This window comes from Poromitra crassiceps (assembly GCF_964638095.1).
Source record: "Poromitra crassiceps genome assembly, chromosome: 11".
In the NCBI taxonomy this organism is placed as follows: domain Eukaryota; kingdom Metazoa; phylum Chordata; class Actinopteri; order Beryciformes; family Melamphaidae; genus Poromitra; species Poromitra crassiceps.
In genome coordinates this window covers 48,420,768-48,431,549 of record NC_139643.1, presented here as the reverse complement: position 1 = coordinate 48,431,549, position 10,782 = coordinate 48,420,768, and the positions used below count along the sequence as shown (strand labels likewise).

Here is a 10,782-nt window from a genome sequence, read left to right as displayed (position 1 = left end):
GACTGAGAGGAGGAGAGAGAGGAGAGGATAGAGATGAGAGGAGGAGAGAGGAGAGAGATGATAGGAGGAGAGAGGAGAGAACAGATAGGCAGACTGAGAGGAGGAGAGAGGAGAGAACAGATAGGCAGACTGAGAGGAGGAGAGAGGAGAGAACAGATAGGCAGACTGAGAGGAGGAGAGAGGAGAGAACAGATAGGCAGACTGAGAGGAGGAGAGGATAGAGATGAGAGGAGGAGAGAGGAGAGAACAGATAGGCAGACTGAGAGGAGGAGAGGATAGAGATGAGAGGAGGAGAGAGGAGAGAACAGATAGGCAGACTGAGAGGAGGAGAGAGGAGAGAACAGATAGGCAGACTGAGAGGAGTATAGATTTTCCAGGCAGATAGTGGAAAGATGTGTGCATCTTGATGAGTGCCACAAACAGGGTGCATGACTCTCTTGTCTGCCTCTGTTTCTCTGTGTAGCGTGTGTGTGTGTGTGTGTGTGTGTGTATGTGTGTGTGTGTGTGTGTGTGCATGTGTGTGTGCGCGGGTGTGTGTAGCGTGTGTATGTAGCGTGTGTGTGACTGTGTGTGTGTGTGTGTGCGCGCGTGTGTGTGTGTGCGTCAGTGTATTAGCAGTCAGAGCACTGAAGCCCACGGGCGATTCCTGTGTGTGCTTGCGATAAAGGGAAAAAGGGAGGAAGTATAACGGGGGGGAAGCGGGGTGTGGGTGGGTGAGGAGGGAGCTGGTTCGGGGGGAGAGGGTGCAGAGAGGAAGAGAGAGAGAGAGAGAGGGGGGGGGGGAGAGAGAGAGAGAGAGAGAGAGAGAGAGAGGGAGAGAGACAGAGAGGGGGGGGGGGGGAGAGAGACAGAGAGGGGGGAGAGAGAGAGAGAGAGAGGGAGAGAGACAGAGAGGGGGGGGAGAGAGAGGAAAGAGCATCCAGCAGAGCAGGGAGCTTCCTCTGTGCTGTCGGAGCCTCTGGATCATGTCCCCATTGGTCTCTCTTTCTCGCTCTCTCTCACACACACACACACACACACACACACACACACACACACGCACACACACACACACACACACGCACACGCGCACACACACACACACACACACACACACACACACACACACACACACACACACACACATATCCCTCACCCAACTGCTCTCCCCTCCCCTCCCCTCCCCTCCTCCCTCTCATGAAAAGAGTGTCTTGGCAGGGTAATTAAGAATGGCCTCTAAACACAGGAGTATGGCAGGGAACGCGCCAGATGAAAGTAAATGATTAAAATAATTACAGGCTGAGAGCTGACGAGCCGGAGTGTGGGGTGGCCGCCGGACATTTGTCGGTAATTAGATAATTAATCTGAATGCAAATGATGAGCCCTAACGAAGCAGTCAAGCTGAACCGGCGACAACTGCCCTGAGTGGAATGGGGGAGAGAGCGAGAGAGTAAAAAAAAAAAGAGAGAGGGAAAGGGGGGAGAGAGAAGGGGAGAATTTGAATATGAGTGTAACAGATCCAGCTTCCAAAAAGCATGAACTGACTCAAAAGCAAAGGCAACACACACAGTCTCACACACACACACACACACACACGCACACACTTGCATAGTTATTGTGAGTGTATCTCGAATGTCCTATAGTGAGGACATTCGTTGGCCTAATCCTAACCCGTACCCTAACCCCTGACCTCTGACCTAAAGACAACTCAACCTTCAAACAGCCCTTGGAAAGGTGTGTGAGAAACTAAGCACACACTCATGATATATCTTTCTCTCTCTCACACACACACTGGCACTAGACACTATCAGCGCGTGTCTACATGCTCTCAGCAGATGTAAATAGCCAACTTCAGATCTGTGTGTTGTTTTCCAGGTGGGTTGGTAGAAGAGGTTGGAGCTCTGCTGTGACTCCAACATCAAATACAACTCATTATTCACATCCTCACGCTGTAAATAAAAGAATATCTGCGGTGGCAGCGAACAAAGTGTCTCCCAAAGCTTTGAGTAAGACAGCAGACTGTTCAACTGTTATACTCAATATAATCTGACAGTAAGAGGGGGGGGGGGACCTGTATGGAGAGAGCATGTTGACAAAATCTAGAGTGATTTTACAGAGAAACTGATACCTTAACTGGTATCATAAGAGGTGTATTACATGAATGATAATCACTTCTGAAATGTTTGACAAGGAAATCATACTTCTTTTTTTTGCTCTGTAATGTTGATAATCAAAGAAGAATAGTGGTGATCAGGTGAAGTTTTTGGAACTTCTGAATAATGAATGAATAATATTGCCGGTAATTTCAAAAAGTACCAAGTTTGACCTATAAGCACCACTGGATGTCTCAATAGTAATTTGGCTGAGAGAGGTGAAAGTAATTACAAGTATTTACTTACACTTACTATACAAAAGAATCGGTATATATACCTGCCTATGAACTAACTGCTGATTCGACCTCATAGTCACATGACACACTGCTGTCTACAAACAGCAAAGCCCATAGAGACAGTCGGCATGTGTGGGAACGCCCATACAGGCTCTAGGAACGCCCACAATAGATGCTGGGTTAGCTGGCTCAGCCTTGCTGGGGGCGGGGTCAGGGTGGGGTAAAAAACCCCGTTCTATTAATTCAGCAAAGTTAGAATTTAGCTGATAGCCCAGCCCAGGCAGACACGATCGGGGATTTAACCACCGCAGTAAACGCACATCTGAGCAGACGTCTTGTGTTCTGCTCTAGAATCCCCAAACTGTAGTTTAGAGCCGCAGCACCATCCTTTGGTGAGTCAGCCCATTGGGATATATCGGCGGTTTTACCCCACTTGCGCGCCAGCCGTTTAACGATTATTTTCATTATCGATTAATCTGTCGATTATTTTCTCAATTAATCGATTAGTTGTTTGGTTAGATGCTGTCAATGATGTCAGAGAATTGTGGAAAAATGTTAAATGTCTTGTTTTGTCCACAACCCAAAGCTATTCAGTTTACTGTCATAGAGGAGTAAAGAAACCAGAAAAGATTCACATTTTAGAAGCTGGAATCAGATTTTTTAAACTTTTTTCTTAAAAAAAGAAATACTCCAAGCGATTGATCGATTATGAAAATAGTTGTAGATTAATTTTCGATCGACTAATCGTTGCTTCATTCTTCTTTTTTGACCGATAGGAAGCAGGTTGGTTGGGTGATACTTCCCTCTTGTTAGTGCAATTTGACACATCCACTTAAAGACTGTGGAGGGACATGTTTGACCTGTCCACCTCCTCATTCAACTTTATGTCCACTTAAAGACTGTGGACGGACATGTTTGACCTGTCCACCTCCTCATTCAACTTGATGTCCACTTAAAGACTGTGGAGGAACATGTTTGACCTGTCCACCTCCTCATTCAACTTGATGTCCACTTAAAGACTGTGGAGGGACATGTTTGACCTGTCCACCTCCTCATTCAACTGTATGTCCAGTTAAAGACTGTGGAGGGACATGTTTGACCTGTCCACCTCCTCATTCAACTTTATGTCCACTTAAAGACTGTGGAGGGACATGTTTGACCTGTCCACCTCCTCATTCAACTTGATGTCCACTTAAAGACTGTGGAGGGACATGTTTGACCTGTCCACCTCCTCATCCAACTTTATGTCCACTTAAAGACTGTGGAGGAACATGTTTGACCTGTCCACTTAGACTGTGGAGGGACATGTTTGACCTGTCCACCTCCTCATTCAACTTGATGTCCACTTAATGACTGTGGAGGGACATGTTTGACCTGTCCACCTCCTCATTCAACTTTATGTCCACTTAAAGACTGTGGAGGGACATGTTTGACCTGTCCACCTCCTCATTCAACTGTATGTCCACTTAAAGACTGTGGAGGAACATGTTTGACCTGTCCACGTAAAGACTGTGGAGGGACATGTTTGACCTGTCCACCTCCTCATTCAACTTTATGTCCACTTAAAGACTGTGGAGGGACATGTTTGACCTGTCCACCTCCTCATTCAACTTTATGTCCACTTAAAGAGTGTGGAGGGACATGTTTGACCTGTCCACCTCCTCAATCAACTTTATGTCCACTTAAAGAGTGTGGAGGGACATGTTTGACCTGTCCACCTCCTCATTCAACTTGATGTCCACTTAAAGACTGTGGATGGACATGTTTGACCTGTCCACCTCCTCATTCAACTTTATGTCCACTTAAAGACTGTGGAGGGACATGTTTGACCTGTCCACCTCCTCATTCAACTTGATGTCCACTTAAAGACTGTGGACAGACATGTTTGACCTGTCCACCTCCTCATTCAACTTGATGTCCACTTAAAGACTGTGGACGGACATGTTTGACCTGTCCACCTCCTCATTCAACTTGATGTCCACTTAAAGACTGTGGATGGACATGTTTGACCTGTCCACCTCCTCATTCAACTTGATGTCCACTTAAAGACTGTGGAGGGACATGTTTGACCTGTCCACCTCCTCATTCAACTTGATGTCCACTTAAAGACTGTGGAGGGACACGTTTGACCTGTCCACGTAAAGACTGTGGAGGGACACGTTTGACCTGTCCACTTAAAGACTGTGGAGGGACACGTTTGACCTGTCCACTTAAAGACTGTGGAGGGACATGTTTGACCTGTCCACCTCCTCATTCAACTTTATGTCCACTTAAAGACTGTGGGGGGACATGTTTGACCTGTCCACCTCCTCATCCAACTTTATGTCCACTTAAAGACTGTGGAGGAACATGTTTGACCTGTCCACTTAGACTGTGGAGGGACATGTTTGACCTGTCCACCTCCTCATTCAACTTGATGTCCACTTAATGACTGTGGAGGGACATGTTTGACCTGTCCACCTCCTCATTCAACTTTATGTCCACTTAAAGACTGTGGAGGGACATGTTTGACCTGTCCACCTCCTCATTCAACTGTATGTCCACTTAAAGACTGTGGAGGAACATGTTTGACCTGTCCACGTAAAGACTGTGGAGGGACATGTTTGACCTGTCCACCTCCTCATTCAACTTTATGTCCACTTAAAGACTGTGGAGGGACATGTTTGACCTGTCCACCTCCTCATTCAACTTTATGTCCACTTAAAGAGTGTGGAGGGACATGTTTGACCTGTCCACCTCCTCAATCAACTTTATGTCCACTTAAAGAGTGTGGAGGGACATGTTTGACCTGTCCACCTCCTCATTCAACTTTATGTCCACTTAAAGACTGTGGAGGGACATGTTTGACCTGTCCACCTCCTCATTCAACTTGATGTCCACTTAAAGACTGTGGACAGACATGTTTGACCTGTCCACCTCCTCATTCAACTTGATGTCCACTTAAAGACTGTGGACGGACATGTTTGACCTGTCCACCTCCTCATTCAACTTGATGTCCACTTAAAGACTGTGGATGGACATGTTTGACCTGTCCACCTCCTCATTCAACTTGATGTCCACTTAAAGACTGTGGACGGACATGTTTGACCTGTCCACCTCCTCATTCAACTTGATGTCCACTTAAAGACTGTGGAGGGACATGTTTGACCTGTCCACCTCCTCATTCAACTTGATGTCCACTTAAAGACTGTGGAGGGACACGTTTGACCTGTCCACGTAAAGACTGTGGAGGGACACGTTTGACCTGTCCACTTAAAGACTGTGGAGGGACACGTTTGACCTGTCCACTTAAAGACTGTGGAGGGACATGTTTGACCTGTCCACCTCCTCATTCAACTTTATGTCCACTTAAAGACTGTGGGCGGACATGTTTGACCTGTCCACCTCCTCATTCAACTTTATGTCCACTTAAAGACTGTGGAGGGACACGTTTGACCTGTCCACTTAAAGACTGTGGAGGGACACGTTTGACCTGTCCACTTAAAGACTGTGGAGGGACATGTTTGACCTGTCCACTTAAAGACTGTGGAGGGACATGTTTGACCTGTCCACTTAAAGACTGTGGAGGGACATGTTTGACCTGTCCACTTAAAGACTGTGGAGGGACATGTTTGACCTGTCCACTTAAAGACTGTGGAGGGACATGTTTGACCTGTCCACTTAAAGACTGTGGAGGGACATGTTTGACCTGTCCACTTAAAGACTGTGGAGGGACATGTTTGACCTGTCCACTTAAAGACTGTGGAGGGACATGTTTGACCTGTCCACTTAAAGACTGTGGAGGGACATGTTTGACCTGTCCACTTAAAGACTGTGGAGGGACATGTTTGACCTGTCCACTTAAAGACTGTGGAGGGACATGTTTGACCTGTCCACTTAAAGACTGTGGAGGGACATGTTTGACCTGTCCACTTAAAGACTGTGGAGGGACATGTTTGACCTGTCCACTTAAAGACTGTGGAGGGACATGTTTGACCTGTCCACTTAAAGACTGTGGAGGGACATGTTTGACCTGTCCACCTCCTCATTCAACTTGGACAGATCACTCACTCATCCACTCAATCTGCCTGCCTCTGCCCCCCTGAGGCCACCACTGTAAATAACAATGAGCTGTTATGCTTGACTAATAAGTTATACTAGACGTTATGATAGTTTAATCACACGAGGCCATCGTCACATCTGAAATCTTAGCTGTATACAGACAGCACTCATGTTTTATGACTCATTCATGATGTTTGACTGATATCACATTATTCCCCAACCTGGAACACTGGTAATATGGCTCGCGATTTGGCTCAAATATAGCAAAAACTATCAACAGTACTTATATAAACATTCAATTACTGTGTATTCTGTTGCTTCGTTAAAATCACTATTAATAAAAAATAGGGTTAGTACTGACAGCGACAAAAACTCATACGGTTCACTATATATATATATATATTGTATAGATCTATATATATATATATCTATATCTATATATATATATACACACTATCTTCTATCTATCTATAAGCAGATAATTTACAATAACACATTTGGTGCCTGAGATACTGTGAAACTTCCTAGGCACGCCCGCATACGCAGTTCGCTCGCAGCTCATCTGCTACGTGGCCTCGCCTGCGCACAATTGTTCAACTTTGCATCACTGATGTCATCACAATTGCTCGAGTGACCATCACTGATGACATAATCGAGCGACATCACTGATGTCATAGACATTGTGACATCATCAGTGACATCACACGCAGACAGAACCCACTTACTCAATTTTATACTACGACGATGATATACATGCATGTTACATGGGTCAGTTGTGGCACAGAGCAGAGCGCTTCAATTAATGAAGTAGGGAATCTTGCAATCTACTGGAATGGAAATTTCAATTGCAGAATTTGTTGACTTAACTGGTTGAATATTTATTTAACCAAAAGATGTACAGGATAAAAACATATCAATTACAAAATAAACTAAAACAAACCCACCGAAAGGTTCTGCTCTCAGTCTAGATTGGACCTTGACTTTAACACAACCAGAACAAATAAAACAGACCAGAATAAAAAACATCTGTTTCCTCAGTTAACAAAGCAAAGGACATGCTCTAGTCTAGGTTCAACTTCCATCTGAAGATACTAAGCATTTATAACAAAGAGTTGAGCCATTCCAAGCATCTAAACTCACAACCAGACTAGAGCTGCAACTAACGATTATTTTCATAATCAATTAATCTGTCGATTATTTTCTCGATTAATCGATTAGTTGTTTGGTCTATAAAATGTCAGAAATTGGTGAAAAAATGTCGATCAGTGTTTTCAAAAGCCCAAGATGACATCCTCAAATGTCTTGTTTGTCCACAGCCCAAAGATATTTAGTTTAATGTCATAGAGGAGTAAAGAAACCAGAAAGTATTCACATTTAAGAAGCTGGAATCTGAGAATTTTGACTTTTTTTCTTAGAAAATTACTCAAAACGATTAATCAATTATCAAAATAGTTGTCGATTATTTTTCTGTCGATCGACTAATCGATTAATCGTTGCAGCTCTACGCACAACCAGACACGAAACTCCAAAATAACCACAATTTACAATATGCAGATGCGTGACTGCAAGTATACAAAAACAACTTGACTGTTTTGAGTATGTGGCACACATCTGAAGTACTCTTCCAAGAACTTTTCTCCCTGCATGACAGTCAGTGACAAAAACAAACATGCCCTTTGACAACAGGGGACTGGGAAGCCATTCCTTCAGTCTTTACAAAGTCTCTGGCTTTTTCCTGCAGCGAGGCGAGTGAGGACTTTCCCAAAATCATTCCACCACCAAGTCGAACACGTCTGCCTCTTCAAACTCAGCGTTCATCTTTGCAGCCAGGGCATCCAGCTCGGTTTCCTTCATCGGCTGTACCTTCTTTCTCCTCTTCCTCTTCTCCTTCACCGCGGCCACTCCGGGGATGTTCAGGTCGGGCTCAGTGAAGGAAGCCGCGGCGCTGTCCTCCGCTTCCAGCAACAACGAGAACGAGTTCAGGCCGGATAATGAAGACCCAGACACCCCAAGAGCCGTCTTGGACTGTCCCAACCTGCTGCTGCGACCCACCTCGGGGGTTTGAAGTTTGGCAAAGCCGAAGAAATTCTCGCGGCGGTCGGGGCTGTCCACCATAGACTGGTCGCTGAGTCTGCTGTAGGACCGACGGACTTTCTGTGACCACACCGAGTCTTCTGGATCTGGCTGTGGAACAGGAGGGCGGCGCGGCGAAGCCAGGATGGGAGAGGGCATGGTGGCCTTCTTCAATGAGGGGACAGCCGGCGGGACCTGGACACAGCAGGTGGTTATTCACGAGTTACGACTTATAAGTAACTTACATGACATGAGTACAAAAATTTAAAAAATTAAAATGAAGGAACAAGTACTTTTCATGTTCCTTTTTTAAACTGTATGTCTACTCTTTACTCACGTATATTTTTGAGGCAGTACGGTAATCTACTTTTTACTTCACTACATTTGTCCACTCTGGGACAGATAGGGAAATGGAGAAAGAGAAGGGTAATAACATGAGGTGAGGGTGGGAGATTGTTGTTCATAATATCTCACTGCTATCCTTATTTTTTTATTTTGTTTGTTCGTTTTTCATTATTTTGCACTGGCCGGCCTGCAAACTTTAAGAATATTAAGTAACTTGTACTTTGAGTAATTTATTAACCAGTTAAAATTACTTTTTTTTTCTGCTCCCCGCCCTCCGACACTCTCTGCAGGTCCTCTTTGTTGTGCTCGGACAGTACAGCAGTTTTCCTGGGTGCTATCTTCTTCACGGTGATGGAGCGCTTAACAGCAGCCGACGGCGTCGTTGTGTCAACTTGGACATCCGGCAGGACCTGGACACAGCAGTGGTTGTGTGTTACAAGTAAGTCACATGAGTAAAAATGTTGTTATTTTTAAGACATGAAACATTTAATCACATGACTCTAGTTCATTTGCATTTCACCACAGACACAAGACAGGAGATGTTTTTGTACTTGAGAGTAACTAACTGCCATTAGGCTTCTTAAATGTTAATTTTCACTTTTACTTGAGTCATGTTTATGGGAGTAATGTTACTTTTACTTGAGTATAGATTTTAAACTCTCTACCCACCACTGCCTGGATGGGACCCGGGGAGGATATCTTCTGCTTTTTCTGCTCCCCGCCCTCCGACACTCTCTGCAGCAGGTCCTCTTTGTTGTGCTCGGCCGGTAAAGTAGTTTTCCTGGGTGCTATCTTCTTCACGGTGATGGAGCGCTTAACAGCAGCCGACGGCTGCGTTTTGTCAACTTGGACAGCCGGTGGGACCTGGACACAGCAGTGGTTGTGTTACAAGTAACGCACATGAAACATTTAATCACATGACTCTAGTTCATTTGCATTTCACCACAGACAAGACAGGAAACTGCTTTCAAGTCTGAAATTTACCTAGATGTTTTTGTACTTGAGAGTAACTAACTGCCATTAGGCTTCTTAAATGGTAATTTTCACTTTTACTTGAGTCATGTTTATGGGAGTAATGGTAATGTTACATTTACTTGAGTATAGATTTTAAACTCTCTACCCACCACTGCCTGGATGGGACCCGGGGAGGATATCTTCTGCTCCCCGCCCTCCGACACTCTCTGCAGCAGGTCCTCTTTGTTGTGCTCGGCCGGTAAAGTAGTTTTCCTGGGTGCTATCTTCCTCACGGTGATGGAACGCTTAACAGCAGCCGACGGCGGCGTTTTGTCAACTTGGACAGCCGGTGGGACCTGGACACAGCAGTGGTCACTGGTCATTATAAGGACTGTTACATGCACATGAGTAAAAAAAAAAAAGTAGTTGCAAGAGGACATGAAACATTTGATCATGGATCAAAAATGGAAAGTAACTTGTACTTTGTGTAATAACCAGGTAACATTGCTTGTTTGTACTTGAGAGTAACTAACTACCATTAGGTTTCTCAAATGGGTCATTTTCACTTGGCTTGAGTCATTTTTATGGGAGTAAGGGTATACGCTACTTGAGTACTCAGAGTAGTATACATTTTCAGCACTCTACCCACCACTGCCTGGACGGGACCCGGGGTGGATATCTTCTGCTTGTTCTGCTCCCCGCCCTCCGACACTCTCTGCAGCAGGTTCTCTTTGTTGTGCTCGGCCGGTACAGCAGTTTTCCTGGGTGCTATCTTCTTCACGGTGATGGAACGCTTAACAGCAGCCGACGGCGGCGCCATTTTATCCACTTTGACGTTAGCTTGTGGAGAGCTCAACCGCGCTGATCGCCTTCTTTCCGGGCCATTAGACTCCGCCATTACGGATGGAGCAGGTGTCCCTTCGTCCATTATGACCTTGAAATCAGAAATATCTCTCGCACTTTGTTATATTCCGATCTGGTATCTTCTTCTTTCGAGTCCC

The 10,782-nt window shown here is 45.1% G+C and overlaps 1 protein-coding gene across 1 annotated transcript; it reads right to left on the bottom strand.

The window, feature by feature from the left end:
* Positions 1–7,368: 7,368 nt before the first annotated feature.
* cdca5 (cell division cycle associated 5) lies at positions 7,369–10,755 on the bottom strand. The gene is made up of 5 exons (XM_083646407.1): positions 10,431–10,755; positions 9,952–10,137; positions 9,497–9,691; positions 9,079–9,237; positions 7,369–8,677 (listed from the first exon to the last, which is right to left on the bottom strand). Exons 1-5 carry the CDS (start codon positions 10,707–10,709, stop codon positions 8,177–8,179), a joined length of 1,320 nt encoding a protein of 439 aa, XP_083502533.1. The 5' UTR covers positions 10,710–10,755; the 3' UTR covers positions 7,369–8,176.
* Between the last annotated feature and the right edge of the window lie 27 nt (positions 10,756–10,782).